A 17,236-nucleotide genomic window follows, 5' to 3' on the forward strand; every position below is an offset into this window, starting at 1 on the left:
TATTAATAACAAAAATACAGGTTGTTCTACAAATAGGACACTGGAATATTATAGTATCCTTTACATATGTATATAAGTCATCTTTTCAATAGGATGTTGAACAAATATGATATGTGAAACAATGGGACAAAATGGGTTAACAGAAGATAAGGCATTTCCAATATGATGAGAAGACAAGAATGATCAATATCTTCACTAGTACTCAATATCATGCTTGAAGTATTGAGTCATTGCTGTTAGAGAAACCAATTAGCAGCATAAAAATTGGAAAAACTATTTTCAGATAGTATAATATACCTGGAAAACCATACAAAATGTAAAATTTACCTTGTAAAACAAATAATAAAGCCATTATAAAAATTAAACATTATTATAAAATAAAAGTAGTACAATAACCATCAATTAATAAAATTAATATGTAGAAGTTAGTAGCCTTCAGAAACATGAGCAATAACCAATTTGAAAATATGATAAAAGCCCATTTATACTATAAGAAATAGTATATAAAATACTTAGTAAACCTAAGAAATATGCAGACATTGTATGAGAAAACACATAAAATATTCCTGGAAGACACAAAATGAGACTTGAACAATTAGAACAATTTAACAATTGGAAAGACCAAAGTAAATTTATATATAAACACAATAAAAATACCTATCACCTTTTTTATGGGGCTAGAAAAGTCAAATTAAAGTTCATATTCGAAGCCAGGACAAAAAGGAAAGCTATAAAAATTCTAGCCCTACTAGATGCTAAAGAATTTTATCCCACCTTTTTAATTAAAATAATAATCTGACACATGGATAGACAAACAGAACAATAGAACAGAAAAAAAAAAAGAACAAAAAACAGCCCAGCAAAGATCCAAGTGCATATAGAGACACAATATCTGATAAAGGTGTCTTCTCAAGTCACTGAGGCTTTTAATAATGAGCTTTTTAAAAATAAATGGTGATGAGACACCTGGAAAAAAAAAATTAAAATTATAGATCCATACCTCACCCTGTACGTGAAAATTAGCTGTACTATAATTGAGAACAGAAAACACAGCCTGGTCAGAGGAAAGTTGGTTTTTTTGTTTTTTTTTTTTCTTTTAGGCATGAATCAAAATTAGATATAATAGCTAGGTGGGCACGGTGGTACATGCTGGTAATCCTGGCAGCTCAGAGACTGAGGTGGAAGAATCGTGAGTTCAAAGCCAGACTCAGCAACTTAGTGAAGCCTGTCTAAATAAAATGAATAAATAAAATAAATTTTAAAAAAAGGGCATATCTAAATAAAATACAAAAAAGGGCTGCGTATATGGCTCAGTGGTTAAGTGCCCCTGGGTTCAATCCCTAGTATCCCCTCCCCCCCGCAAAATTTGATGTAATAAAAGATCAAACATTTTAATGATCAATTTGACCACTTAAAATGTTTTTTTTTAAACTTTTTCATGTCCTAAAAGCATTTTCAAAAGCTTTTGAAAACACCATTAACAAGGTCAGAAAACATGCAAGAAAAAATACCCCCACTTTTTCTTAGTTGTACTGTCTAGTTTCAGTTATCTGTAGTCAACCTAGATCCAAAAATATTAAATAGAAGATTCTAAAAATAAATGAATCAAAAGTTTAGATTGGGCACCATTCTGAATAGCATGATGAAATCTCACACTGTCTCACCCTAAACCTAAATCATCTATTTTCCATTATATTCACACTGTTTACACCATCTTCCTGATAGTCATTTAATAGCCATCTAGGTTATAGATCAGCTGTTGTGGTATCACAGTGCTTATATTCAGTAACCCTTATTTGTGGGGCTGGGAATCTGGCTCAGTGGTACAGTGCTAGCCTAACCTGTATGAGACCCTGTGTTAGATCCCTAGCATCACCACCACCCCCCAAAAATGAACCCTTATTTTACTTAATGGCCCCAGAACAAAAAGTACTTATGCTGGCAATTAGTATATGCCAAAGATAAGCTGTAATGTGCTTGAAGTGAAAGTTGTGAACTTAAGAAAAAATATCTTATGCTGTGGTTGCTAACATCTGTATGGTGAGAAGATAATCTATCCATATACTTGTGCAAAAGGAAAAAGAAATTCTTTCTAGTCTTGCTGTCATGCCACAAACTATATAAAAGTTATGGCTACAGTGCATGGTAAGTGCTTAGTTAAGATGAAAAAGGCATTCAATTGTGAATGTACATACAGGAAAAGACAGAATATATAGGGTTTAATACTGTCCATGATTTCGGGCATCTACTAGGAGCTTTGGAACATATCTTCTGCAATAAGTGATGACTACTCTACAAAAGTAAGATATAAAAATGGCCTTTAAACATATGAAATGATACCCAATCTTAATCATTATTAAAGAAATATAAATTAAAACTACACTGAATTCCATTATTCACCTATCCAATAGCAGGGGTATATGAAAACATGTTTTCTTAGTGAATCTGAAAAGAAACAGACTTTCATTACTATTGGAAATGCAGAGTAGTACAACCTTTTGGAGGGATTTGGCAATCCCTGGCAAAAGCACAGCACTTCTAGTAATTTATCCCAGAAACACACCTAGCAATATAAAAATACATCTGCAAAAGAGTTTTCATTGTAGCATTGTTTATAATTAAAATACAGAAACCATCTAAATCCCAGATATAAAAGAATGATTGAATAATCAACTTCATATCCATATAATAGAGTTTTCTGAAAATAATAATAATAATAAAGAGGGTATCTGTGAACTGATATTCAACATGCCAAAAAGATGAAATATGCATGTCATGATACCCAAAAAAGGAAAATATGAGAGCATACATACATTTACTCAGTTGTATGAAAACATAGGAAGTACAAGTCAGAACCTAATAAGATTTACTAACTACAAAGAGGGAAAGGATGGGGAAAGGAGAATGTGGTAGAAGAGATTGGAAGTATGACATTCTCTTTTGAGTATACATTTTTGTATAATTTTGATTGTAAGAACTATGTTAATATTTGAACACTGATACAAATGATGGTAAAAACTGACTATAACACATAGGATAAAATAAGAATTCAGCAGTCTATAATGGCATAAACAAATACATGAATAAATAAAAGGATGGAAGGGAAAGCTTTGCCTTGCATTAGGATGTCTACTATTCCTAATGAAATTAGGAAGTCTTGAAAAATACCATGATTTCAGGCCAGAATCATCAGACATGCTAAAATTAATGAGTGAAAATTTTATGAGAAACAGGGTTCTTACATACCCCAAAATATCTTCCCTCAAAATACATACCAGTTACAAAGGCAAAATCATTTTACAGTAGAGAAAACTGACAGATAAATCCTTTAAAAAGTGGCAAAATGATGAACACTAGTAGTGGAACAAATAGATATCATGTGCTTCCCTGATATGATGGACTGAGAGGGACACAATATCATACTTGAAGTACTCCTACCAGAAAAACCTGTGACCTCCATCTGATAGTGAGGAATAGGCTGTGACCCATATTGAGGCATACTCTATGAAATTAAATGTTCTATACTCTTCAAAAATACCAAAGTCAAAAAAGATAAAGACTAAGGAACTATGCCAGACTGATGGAGACTAAGGAGATATTACAACTAAATGCAATATGTAATCCTGGATTGGATCCTAAACCAGGAATTTTTTACCCCCTTATCCAGTAAAGGAATATTAGACAGTGAAGTAGAAACACACTATGATATATATGTAAGAGGTGCCACTATTTATAGGAAATACGGGATAAAAGAGCACTATGTCTATAATTTACTCTCAAACTGTTATGTACATATACAGAGAAAATAAAGCAAAAATGATAAAATGTTAATATTTCAATGTCAAGATTTTTAAATTTTTAAGCAATCATAAAATGTTAATATTCATTGAAAATATAATGGGTACATTATGTCTATTATTTTTCTATATGTTTGAAGTATTTCACAATATTAAATTTTTTAATGTGCCTAAGTTGAAATTATCCTTTATTGACATGAACTCTTTGAATTAGATTTTTTTTTTTTTTTTCTATTTTAGGGAAAACACTGTATACTTGATGTGTCTGGAAATGCTATAAAAAGATTACAGATTGCACAACTTTACCCAATATCCATTTTTATTAAACCCAAATCCATGGACAATATCATGTAAGTATAAACATCTAAAGTATAGCCTCTAAATACAAATCTAGTCACTATTGAGTAATTTATTTACCTTCCCTGCATCTCAATTTCTCTGTCTATAAAATCGGGACAATAATAGTATGTATACTCACTTCATAAGGTGTTTTGAAGATTAAATAAGCACTGTGATATTAATCTTCACTGTTATCATCATCTTTAATAATACTAAAGTAGAAGGTAACAGATATAGAATTGTAAATAAAGAATGTGTTTACAAAAATGGAATCTAAACAAAAATTAACAAAGGGCAAATAAAAACAGAGCATTTGAGGCAAAAGAATAGTGAAAGTTAAGATGGTATAAATGAACCCCAATATTTCAATAATCCCTATTGTTTGTCTGATGTCAGTTCATTTCCATACTAAATGGTAGATGAAATTTTCTAAAATGCAAAATTTGTCAGATTGGATAAGGAAAAAATGAACATAAGTCACCTTTATAAGAAACACCTTGAATTTTAGGTTCTAGAAAAGTGGAAAATTAATTGATATACCATGCAAACATTAACCAAAAGTAGGCTGGATTTATATTGCTGTCAAAGCATATTTTAAGAAATGAATTATTACTAGAGATAAAGTTTAATAAACATTTAATAAAAATAAAAGATTTATTCCACCAGGAAAATATATTTATACCTTTTTGCATTTAATGACAATTCAAAATAGATGAAGCACAATTTGACAGTTTGTTCCCCTGTGCAGGGGAACAAAATATAACTCCAAAATAATGAAAGAACTTATCACATCTGTCATGAAACAGTCACTTAAAAAATATTAATAAATTAGGTTATAGAATAACACAAATTTAAATCTTTCTGGCAGGGCTGGGGAATGTGGCTCAGTGATACTCAGAGTACTTGCCTAGCATGCACAGGGTCCTGGTTCAATTGTCAGCACTGCAAAAACATATTTAAAACTTTCTGATGTACATTAAACACTGTATTCAACATCTACAAAATATCCATTGATTTCAAGTACATGGGAAACAATTACCCAAACTAATTATCTCCTGGATCACAGGTTTTAAGTGATTGAAAACAAATATCTGCTAATAATGAAATTAAATGAGAAATCAGTAATAAAAAGATGATCAGACAATCCTCATATATTTAGAAACTAAGCATTATACTTCAGAATGAGCTAAAGAAGAAATCAGAATAAATTAATACATGTTTTGAACTAAATAGTAGTGAAGTTGCCCAATAAATAAATTTGGAGGTTGTTATGGCCTTGCTGAAAGAACATTACAAAGCCTTAAATATTAAAAATGTTGAAAATTGGGCTGCTGTTGTGGCTCAGTGGTAGAGTGCTTGCCTAGCATGTGTGAAGCACTGGGTTTGATTCTCAGCACCACATATAAATAAATAAAGTCCATTGACAACTAAAAAGATTTTTTAAAAATCAGATATTAGAGGGAAAATGCTAAAATCTGAACTCTTTTGTGGTACTAGGGATTGAACCTAAGGGCGCTCTACCACTGAGTTATATCCCCATCCCTTTTTTTTCTTTGTTTTTTGAGACATGATCTCTCAAACTTGATATTCAAAGATTTTCTCCTTCCTCAGCCTCCCCAGTCACTGGGATTACAGACATGTACCACCATGACTAGGTATAAATTTAAACTCTTCAGAAATTAGAAAAATTTCAGTTAAAGAAGGTAGAAAGATTAGAAATTAATGAAATAGAAAACCTACATATATTAGAGAGGATAAATAATGCCAAACATGGTTTCTTTGGAATACAATAAACCATTAAGAATGATCAAGAAAAGAAAATAAAGGCATATCAATGTCAACATCATGAATGAGATAGATGAAAGAGAGAATATTACTGCATGTTTAGTAGCCATTTAAAAGTTTGCCAGATGAAAAATGGACCTGGATATCCTCACAAAAGAGGATCTCCATATAATCAACAAAAAAAGGGTACTGAACCAATCATGGAAATCCAAGTTAAAACCATAATGTTATATAATACTACCTACATACCCTAATATCTAAAATGAAAAAGACAGCTGGCATTCGTAACAATGTTACATGTGTAAGGAGTACATTTACAATGGTGAGTGTTTTATAAGTTTGAACATAAGCTTAACTTATGTCTGTCTCATTCCCAGATATATACTCAACAGAAATCTCCATGTGTTAACCAAAGATATGTATTTGATTGTTGAGAGAATTACATCATACAGTAATGAAAATGAACAGTCTTTACCTACACACAAAAGTATGGAAGAGGCTCATAAACAATATGAATTTTTTAAAAATCCCAGACCTAAAAGTACATATAATCTATTACTCCAAGTTTAAGTGTTGACTATGAAAGTTGCCCTTTAAGGGTAGTATGGATGCTGGAGTGAGCACACTTTATTCTGGGATACTGGGAATGTTCTGTATTTTGATTTAAGAATTAAGCACACGGGTATATGTAGGTTTGTGAAAATTCATCATGCCATATATCTATTATATTGCTCTTCCATGTTTGAAATTTATGTTTCAAAAAAATGTTAAGAAATTCTGAATAGTCTCAATAAAAAGAATTTGAATTTGTGACCAAAAAAATGCTTCCGCAAATAAAATGCCAGGCCAAGAGGACATGATGAATTTTTCCAAAAGCCAAGAAGAAATTCTGATCTCACACAAATTTTTCAACTAACTTATTGCCGTTAACTTGATACCTGATAGGAACTTTAAAGGAAAGGAAGATGATGAGCTAGTCATAATGATAAATATAGACGCAAAATTTCTTATCAAGATACAAGCAAATTGGACTGGGGATGTGGCTCAAGCGATAACGTGCTCCTCTGGCGTGCGTGGGGCACTGGGCTCGATCCTCAGCACCACATAAAATAAAATAAAGATGTTGTGTCCCCAGAAAACTGAAAAATAAATATAAAAAAAGATACAAGCAAATTGAATCCAGCAATTTTTTCAAGTAAGGAAAATGTAACAAGTAGGGTCTATTCCTGGAATGCAGGGCTGGTTTAACATTTAAAAATTAATCAGGGGTGCTGGACATGGTGGAATCCCCATAATCCCTGCGATTTGGGTACCTGAGATAAGAGGATCGTAATTTCAAAGCCAGCCTCAGCAACTTAGCAAGACCTTGTCTCAAAATAAAAAGGTCTGAGGATGTAGCTCAGTGATAAAGTGCTTCTGGGTTAAATCCACAGTACCCAAAAATAAATAAATAAGAAACCAGACAGTATGGCTTGTTCAAAAAAAAAAAACACTATATGAGCAAAATGGAAATATCAGTAGAGAGCAAACCTAAAAAAAAAATAGCAAAAAACAATTCTGGAGCTAAAGATAACAATAACTGAAATAAAAAATTCACTAGAAAGATTCAAAGGAACATTGAGCATTCAGAAGAAAAATTCAAAACTTAAAGATAGGACAATAGAAATTATCGGTCTCAGGAATAGAAAGAAAAAACATTGAAGAAAAGTGAACAGAGCCTAAGGGGACTGTAGGTCACCATCATGTGGACCCAAAAGGAGAAGAGAGAAAGGAACAGAATGATTATTTGAAGAAATAATAGCCAGAACCTTCTCAAAATTTATTGAATTTCTTTGGTATTTTTATTCATGTCTTGTATGCAAGACATGAATAAAAATACCAAAGAAATTCAATAAACTCTAAGCTTTATAATCTCAGAGACCTTCCCTAAGGCACATTGTAATCAATCTGTTGAAAGACAAAATTTCTTAAAAGTGACGAGAGAGAAGTAGTTCATCACAAGGGATTCCCAGTAATATTATCAGCAGAATTCTCTTCCAAAACTTTGGCAGTCAAAATATAATGGATTGATATGTTAAAAGCACTGAAGGAAAAAAACTGTCAAGTAAGAATCCTATAACTGGCAAATCTGTCATTCAAAATGAGGGAGAAATTAAGACATTTCGCAAATAAACAAAAGCTGAAGACATCAATAGCTAGACCTATCTACAAGAAATGTTCAAGGGAATACTGTAGGGTGAAAGGGCACTAGACAGTAATTATAGAAGATACCAATGAAAACATCATAGTTAATGGTGAAAAAGTGAAAGCTTTCCCTCACAAGAGAAAATTCCTGTATACCCGTCATCCAGCTGCAACATAATTTATCAGTTTATAATCAGTCTTGTTTTATCTGTCCCCCATCTTCTTGCCCCTCCACTCCAGATTGTTTTGAAACAAATACCAGACATTATATCATTTTATCCATATATTTTAGTATATACCCAGAAGATAATTGCTTATTTTATATCATCAGATTTTTCTAATTATTTCATACATTTTATTTTTTCAATTTGTTTATTTAACCAAGTCCCAAATAAATTGTTTTTGTGACAATTAATTTTTTCGTCTATAGATTATCCCTCCTCTTTCTCCCTATCCCTCACCACTGTAATTAATTGGGAGAGGAACCAGATCATTTCTTCTGCAGTTTTCCCTCAGACTGTATTTTCTGATTGCCTTCTGATTTTTTTATTGTGTTTTCTGATTGCCATCATAATGGTGTCTAGTGTGTTCGTATACCCCCTTTAAATTTGCAGATAGATCTGTAAATCACATTTTAATATAAACTTTTTATCATAATCAAAACTGTCATAGATTAATGCTTGGGTTTTTTGTTTGTTTGTTTTTTGTTTTTGTTTTTGTTTTTGTTTTTGTTTTTTTGGCTTCTTTGAGCCAATGCAGAATGTATTGAAACCATTTTGGCATTCTAAGTATAAAACAGTATAATCTGACATATGTATTTTCAACAGAGCTGAACTTTACATGATTTTTTTAATTTGTGTCTTCTTTTTTCAAAAGGCATTATAATGTAATAATTACCAACTTCAAATTTTATTTGCATAGGGAAATGAATAAGCGTCTAACAGAAGAACAAGCCAGAAAAACATTTGAGAGAGCCATGAAACTGGAGCAGGAATTTACTGAACATTTCACAGGTTGGAGCCATGTGTGACAGTGACCTTTATATTGATACCATCAAATAATCAAATTTTGCAGATTATTTCATAAGATTTGTTTATTTAATATATTTTGCTTTGAATCCATATGAAGTAACCCATTCAAATGAATATTGAACTACAAATATCTATCAGTAATAAGTAGTACTATCATTTTCAGAATAGACCCTTAAGGTCTCTGGTTTTGTCTTGTGGAAAATTCATCTAGATTAGGCAGTAGAACGGGGACTCCTGCAATTTTATATTTCTTTGGTTGTTGATAAGGACAGCATATACAGAAATCATTCATACTTTATCAGAGGAAAACACATCTGTCACCACACGTTGTGTGTGGTAAGGTCACTTAAAATCACTCCGTTAAATTGTAATCACTTTGCTATATGTTAGATCCCCAGAACTTCTTATTCTTAGAACAAAGGCATATATCCTTTAACCCATATCTCCCCATTTCCCCTACACATTAGTCTCTGGCAGCTATCATGCTACTCTCTGCCTCTGTGAGTTCAACTTTTTTAGATTCCATATATAAGTGACTGACTTGTTCCATTTAGCTTAATGTCCTCCAGATTGACTCATGTTGCAAATGATAGGATCTCCTTTTTGTTTGCTGAATAATATTCCATTGGGTATATGTGCTGTATTTTCTTTATCCATTCATTCATTGACACACACTTAGGCTATTTCCAAATCTTAGCTATTGTGAATAATGCTGCAGTGAACATAGAAGTGCAGGTGTCTCTTAAACATACTGATTGCATTTCCTCTGGATGTCTACCCAGAAATGATATTGCAAGATCATGTGTGTCTGTTTTCTGCTGCTGTAACAGGATACCACAGGCTGGGTAAATTATAAAAAATAGAAGTTTATTTGGCTTACAGTTTTTCTATTCTGTAAATTCCAGAATCAAGGAGTTACAACTGATGAGGGCCTTCTTCTTGTGCCATAACATGGCAGAAGGGCAAATAAGCATACATTCGACTATGGAGAATGGGGCTGAACTTAAACCCACTCATGATAACTAATCCACTCCCACAGTAACAGTTTTAATCCTTCCTTAAAGGAAGAGCTCTCATAACCTAATCACTTCTAAAGGGCCCTTCTCTTAATACTGTTAAATTGGCAACTAAATTTCAATATGAATTTTTGAAAGGACATTCAAACCATAACACTATGGTATTTTTATTTTTTTACTTTTTAAGTAACCTTTATATTGTTTTCCATAATGGCTGTACTAACCTACACTTCCACCAACAGCATCTTCCCCACACTCTTTTCTTATCTTTTTTGTTGTTGTTGTTATTCTAAGGATTAAGCCCAGGGGCACTTAACCACTGAGCCACATTCTCAGCCCTTTTTATTTTTTGTTTTGAGACAGGGTTCTGCTAAGTTACTTAGGGCCTTGCTAAGTTGCTAGGCCTAGTTTTGAACTTGTGATCCTCCTGCCTCAGCCTCCTGAGTCGCTGGGATTATAGGCATGTGCCAGCCACCACACCTGGCTCTCTTATTTTTTGATAATGGCCATCTTAAGGCATGTGGTGATATCTCTTTATGGCTTTAATTTGCATTTCCCTGATGATTAGTGATGTTGAGCACCTTTTCATATGCCTATTGGCCATTGGTATCTATGTCTCCTTTTGAAAAATGTTTACTCAGATCTTTGTTCACTTCTTAAATGGATTCTTTGGGTTTTTTTGTTGAACTATTTGAGTTTCTTACATCCTTATCAGATAATTTGTTGCAAACATTCTCCCCGTCCTTAGGTTGCCTTTTCATTTTGTTGATTGTTTCCTTTACTATACAAAAACTTTTTTGGTTGATATAGTACCACTTGGTTATTTTTTATTTTGTGGCCTATGTTTTTGATGTCATATTCAAAAAATTATTGCCAAGACCAGTGTCAAAGAGTTTTTCCCTTCTTTCTTATAGAAGTTGTATGGTTTTAGATCTTACATCTAAATCTTTAATCCTATGTTATGTTAATTTTTGGAAATGATATAAAATAGGATCCAGTTTCATTCTTTTGAATAAAATCATCAAGTTTGGGGCTGGGGATGTGGCTCAAGCGGTAGCACGCTCGCCTGGCATGCGCGCGGCCCGGGTTCGATCCTCAGCACCACATACAAACAAAGATGTTATGTCCGCTGAAAATTAAAAAATAAATTTTTAAAAAATTCTCTCTCTCTCTCTCTCAAAAAAAAAAATCATCAAGTTTTTCAGCATCACTTATTGAGACAATAGCCTTTCCCTGTTGTGTATTCCTGGTACCTTCTCAAAGATTAGTGGCCTTTGATCCGTTTTAAAATATATCTATTTTAAAAGAAAATAGTGGATACACTTCAATACTAATCTTATCTCTCCAGTTAGTCCTTTAAATTATTCCTTACTATCTTTGGACAGTTTTTTGTTGTTTGTTCTGTTTTGTTTTAAGAGACAACTAGGGCTGGGGTTATAGCTCAGTAGTAGAGTGCTCGCCTAGCATGCATGAGGTACTGGATTCGATCCTCAGCACCACATAAATGTAAAAAACCACCTAAAACTAAAAAATAAATATTAAAAGAGAGAGAGAGACAAGCTACATATGTTGCCCAGGCTGGCCCTCAACTCCTATGTTCAAGTGATTCTTTTTCATTAGCCTCCTGAGTAGCTGGGACTACAGGCTCATACCACAGTTCCTGGATTTTGTTGTTGTTTGTTTATTTGAAATAATGATCAGCCTATATTTAGTGTTTATAAAAGCACCATTAAGCATTATGGTATTAAAAGCCCTGTACTCTTTTTTTCTTTTTTTTTTTTAAATAATTTTAGAAGAGAATTCACAAGAATTGCACAAGAAAGTTTCATATGCCCTTCATCTACATTTTTTGAATGCTAACTTATACCTCATTTATAACTTTCTCTAAAACATTTGAGAATAAGTTACAAATAGATATCCTTTATTTCTTAATAAATAAATGATAACTATTTTGTGAATTTCCTAAAAACCAAGGACATTTTCTTATGTAATAATAGTACTAGTAATCAAAATCAGGAAATTTAACATTGATGTGTCTTCTCTAATTACAGATTCCATTTTTATATTGTGAATTATTCTACTGATGTCTGTAGAGCATAATGGGGGGAAAATGTTTTTTCTCTTACTGAATCCAATCTAGGACTACTTGTTGCATTAAGTTACATCTATAATCTATTTTAATCTGGAATGGTTCCTCAATCTTTACTTTTATTCATATGACATTTTTAAAGAGTAAAGGTCAGATCTTTTGTCAAATCTCATTTTAGATCTAGGTTATGTATTGGGAGCAGGAATATCAAAGAAGTGCAGAGAAGTACCCTATGTGCATCATATAAGGTTTATGATGTCAGTTTGTACCATTACTGGTGATGTTATTTTTAATCACATAGTTAAGGTTCTGTAGCCTTATGCTTTCCCAGTTTCTTTTCAAGGAGAATCCTAATTTATAACCATTTCATTAATGGATTTTAAAAAGTAAGCAATTCCTTTTTTTCCCAAGCTAGTTCTCTAAAATAAGTCATTGTATGCTGTTGTCAACCTATACTGTGAGATTCTGTCCTGTGCTATTGGAATAAAACAGATGTCAAACTAGTGAACCAACTGTTTTGCCAAATAAACTATTTCCAGGGATGTTAAGGAATGTCTGTCTTTAGGGGTCTGGGGAAATAAATAGCTCAGGGGCATAGTGCTTGACTAGAATGTGCAAGGAAGCCCTGGGTTTAATCCCCACCACTGCAAAAAAAATAATAAAATAAAGGAATGTCTATTTTTAGCGCAAATATGAATTGTTGTAAAACTGATACTATGAAAATTTTTGATTACTCAAGCATTGTTAAGTACATAAGTCCTCCCTACACACCACACCTTCTCATAATGTATATAATCTGTCACCAAATAGAAAATTTTACTTAAAATCTCCATTTTGTATTTTATTCTAGGTTTTTGAGTCTGTGGGAATCTACACCTATGATGATCTTACAAAATCACTGAGCATATTTTCATAGTATAATAAATGACTTATTTGACTTATGATTTTGAATTCTTCTTTAGTCTCTAACCACTAACACCCAGTCTAATGCCTGACATACTAGCATTCTAGAGGAAGAAATATCAATCTATAATCATCTCTTTTTTCCTAATGGCCCCTCCCCCAAAATAGCAAAAAATTAAAAAGTGGCCATGCTTGCTCTCTATGGTACTGTATCCATTCTCCTTTTTTCTGTGTAAATTTATGAAGAAATCAGAAAAGTTAAGGAAATATATAACTTATTTTAAAAGAATAAAGCTAAGGGCTGGGTACAAAGTTCAGTGGTAGAGGACCAGTCTAACATGTGCAAGACCCTGGGTTGGTTCAGTTCAGCAACACTGAATGAGGAGGGAGTAAAATTAAACAAATGAGTAGTTGTTACTAAGCAAACAACACATAAATGGTGACTTCCCAGATGATTAACTACTTCTAAGATTATACTGTTTGACCAATAATTGTAATGGCAAAGATAGACAATTAATGATTTCTAATTTTCTTTCTATTATTACAGCTATTGTACAGGGAGATACTCTGGAAGACATTTACAACCAAGTGAAACAGATCATAGAAGAACAGTCTGGTCCTTACATCTGGGTTCCAGCAAAAGAAAAATTATGAAGATTCATGTTTCCCTATTTCTCTTTTCCACAATCTCATATTCTTTGACATTTCTTAGCCCTTTCCTTCTGGAGTCTGTCTTCAGTTCTCCTTTCATGTTTAATCATATCCCACTCATCATGGTCTGCAGTCATGCTTATTTTTGACATCTGATGTCTCCTTCACATTGCAACATCTGTATTATTCCATGTCACTATCGGTTTGTAGCCATTTTTCCAAATTAAAAATGGATGGCTGACCAGCTATTAAGGGTTTGGGGAGACGCAGAAAGTGTGGTAAAATTCCTTAATGTTTAAGGGAAAGAAACTTTAAGACATTTGCAGAAAAGCTTTATATACATTCTTTTCAAATTTCAATACAAATGAAAGAAAAGTGGTTTTAATCAATGATTTAGTAGTCTTTGAGCAACTGTGCACGCTTAACTTTAGTAGCATGGTTTGGCCAATGTTATTACCTCTCAAGTCCTTTTCTCAATTGACTTCTGTTATCAAAGTAATTACTTCATTATAGATAAACAAGAAAAATGGTTTTTTTATTTTAAAATTAATGTCCGAATTGACTTTCATAATTTCACAAGGGATATTCATTTTACATAAGAGTCTTTTAAGTCTTTTATTGTTTGAGGTTTTCTTTTTTCCCCAGTACCTTTGCTAGGAATAACAATGTTCAAATGTTTTTAATCTACTTGTGCAAACACTGTTTAGTTTCTTACAAAAATTGTTCATACATAATGATCATCACATTTTCTGAAATAAGGCCATGTTTAGGTGCTAGGGGAGCTCACCTTTTACAGTACAGAAGGTTGAGAAAATGTCATAGATGTAAATGCAGACAAAACATTACAGTGGAGATGTAGTAATTATTATGGGCAATGAAAAAGGAGTCCAATTCGTAGTCTAAAAACTTTAAATGTATTCTTAGGGGTCAGATTTTAATGAATATTTTACCCACAATAACTGCCTATTTTGTTATAATAAAGTATATATATAAATATATATAAAACTTTCTTTAACTAAACTGTAACTATGGGAATTATTTTCTTTACATAGTTGCACACACACAAACATATATATATATATATATTTAAAATATATTTTTCTTTTGCCATCTACTCCTAACTTTTGTTTGGTTTTTAAATTAAATATAAATTGATCAAACTTATCTTTCTTAATCATGTGAACTGAAAACAGGAGTATAGTGGTTGTGAGGAGAAGCCTCTAGGGAAATTAGATTGCAAGTAAAAGTATGAGCATGTTCTCCTCTTCTATAGAACTTTTCAAAAGGTTCCCAGGGGAAAGGGGGGTGTTTGTTTTTGTTTTTGTTTTGTCATTTTTCTTGTCATTGGGTTTGATTTTGGTCCTCTGCCTTTCCTCCAAGTTCTCCTCCTTTTATGATAAGAAAACAGGCAAAAACCCTATTTATGTGTGAGTTTTCCCCTCAGACACCTTTCATCCTATGTAGCTGCTCTGTACTAGAGTTGCCCAGATCATCATGGTGAGCAATTTTAAAGATATTTTAGTGAAAGGTAGAAATTACTTCAGAAATCAGTTTCTCTGGTCCTTTTTATTAATAATATCATTTGGCTTCCCATTGCTCTTTGGAGTTGTTTATTAAAATATGTGGTTTTTGACAACCTCCTCATTAAAATTTCTTAAATGAGTACTGGTTTGTAAAGAATTAGCAACATTATCCATTCCATTTATGAGAAAGAGGAGAACAGCTAATAAACTTTATTGTAAAATCTGCATGCTAAATGTGTCTTGAATTTTGAAAGAAAAAAATTTATAGGCCAACATTTTTCTGGAACAATTTGGGTCATTTCATCATTTACATCCTGAATTCAAGAGCCATTATATAATAAATTATAGCTATCAACACTAAATGTAGTAGATTGTTAGCAAATATAAACATTTTAGAAGAGAATTATAAAATCTCAAAGCTTCAAAAGTCACATCAAGATCCCAGCATAAGCTATTTTAAAGTATTCACTAAATAATCACATTATAAACCAAGAAGAAATAGAAAATGATGAAACATGTTAAAATCTGTATCACATTGCTTTCTGGATATCTTCATTAAATGATTTTTGTAGTATGCAACTTTCTAGATTATATAGGATTATTAATGAAATTACTAACTGCCCAATACTATGCATTAGCCACTTTAGTATGTTTTAGGTAAATTTTTAAAAGAAGGTGTTAGTAGCCCTATTATAAGGCCCAACATGAGTTAACTAGAAAGTGACAGTCTTGGTGTTCAGATCCAAGTCTCTCTGCCCCAAGTCTGTTTTTTCCTGTACTATGTTGCCTCAGCTTTTAGCCCTTACTGTGTAAGGCACTGTAAACTGTTATTTTTGTACTCCTTCAAAAATAAGGAAAGAGATTGAGTTGAAGATCCTTGCTCCAAGTCAAATGGGGACAGATGGAGTAAGTCACTTCCATCACAACTGAAAAGACTTTACTTACAGAGAAACAAGTCACACTAGCACTATCACAATGATATACAAAGAAGGAACCTCTTTGGAACCAAAAGTAGAGCTGCATTCAAAAGAAAATTTCCACTAATCTAATGAACAGGGAATGATATATAGTTTTATATGCTTATAAAATATTTCATGTTTGTATATGCTGCCTAATGTCCTTAAGTTGGCAAAAAGAAAAATGCCTCTTAAAATGTGTTGACACATTTCTGGTTGCTTTCCTGTTCTATAATTTTATAGGGATCCTTAATAAATGACAGAAACAAGTTTGTGGAACTCATTCCACCAAAATACACTCTGGTTAACAAATGCCTGCTAAACACTGCTTAGCATTTAAACTCCAAACATGGCAATTTGGGCACTTTAATACTGAGCATAATTTGTTTTCTAAAGTATTAAACATTTATCTTCCAAGAGTATTCTCTGCCTTTAATACTCTTAATTTCATGTGGTAAAACAGAAGCCTAACAAACCCAATTTCTTAACAAAAGTCCCACTACAAATCCAGAACACAGTCAGGATTAGAATCTTTAACACCTGATTCCTAAAATGTGGTTTTTCTACCATACCAGTTTTTTTCCTCCCGTGCTGCAAGCTAAGCTGAATGGGTTGTTCAATTCCCAGGAATTTGGGTTACTGAAGAAAATATCAGATTTTTCTATTGAGGAATTTGCAATTTGAAAGGTAGAGAAAAGATAGGTGTTCGTTTTCTGGCCAACATTTAGACCATTTATTTCAGCAGTGTTAGAAAACTCTGTTTTCTTCCTTCCTTTTCTTCACAGTACATACACCTCTCACTGAGTTTGGCAGTGGTACACTGTAATGTAAAGAACATGGGTTTTGGAATCCTAGCTGAGTCTGAATGTCTACTCTGCCACTTAAGAGTTATATACCTAACCTTGAGCAAGTCGCTGTCCCTCTTAACTGAGTACTTACCTGAACTGGAGATACTTTGAAAT

The 17,236-nt window shown here is 32.6% G+C and overlaps 1 protein-coding gene across 11 annotated transcripts in view; it reads left to right on the forward strand.

Annotated features, from left to right (window-relative positions):
• The window catches only part of Dlg1 (discs large MAGUK scaffold protein 1), a 251,443-nt gene extending 235,902 nt beyond the window's left edge, over nt 1-15,541 (forward strand). For all 11 annotated transcript variants that reach the window (XM_076868823.2, XM_076868826.2, XM_076868827.2 and 8 more), the window contains 3 exons: nt 4,038-4,147; nt 9,027-9,118; nt 13,692-15,541. In XM_076868823.2, the coding sequence (XP_076724938.1) occupies nt 4,038-4,147; nt 9,027-9,118; nt 13,692-13,798 (309 nt within the window). In that variant the 3' untranslated portion in view covers nt 13,799-15,541. The remainder of the gene's footprint in view (nt 1-4,037; nt 4,148-9,026; nt 9,119-13,691) is intronic.
• The last annotated feature ends 1,695 nt before the right edge of the window (nt 15,542-17,236 follow it).

Source organism: Callospermophilus lateralis, chromosome 10 (genome assembly GCF_048772815.1).
Source record: "Callospermophilus lateralis isolate mCalLat2 chromosome 10, mCalLat2.hap1, whole genome shotgun sequence".
Classification (NCBI taxonomy): domain Eukaryota; kingdom Metazoa; phylum Chordata; class Mammalia; order Rodentia; family Sciuridae; genus Callospermophilus; species Callospermophilus lateralis.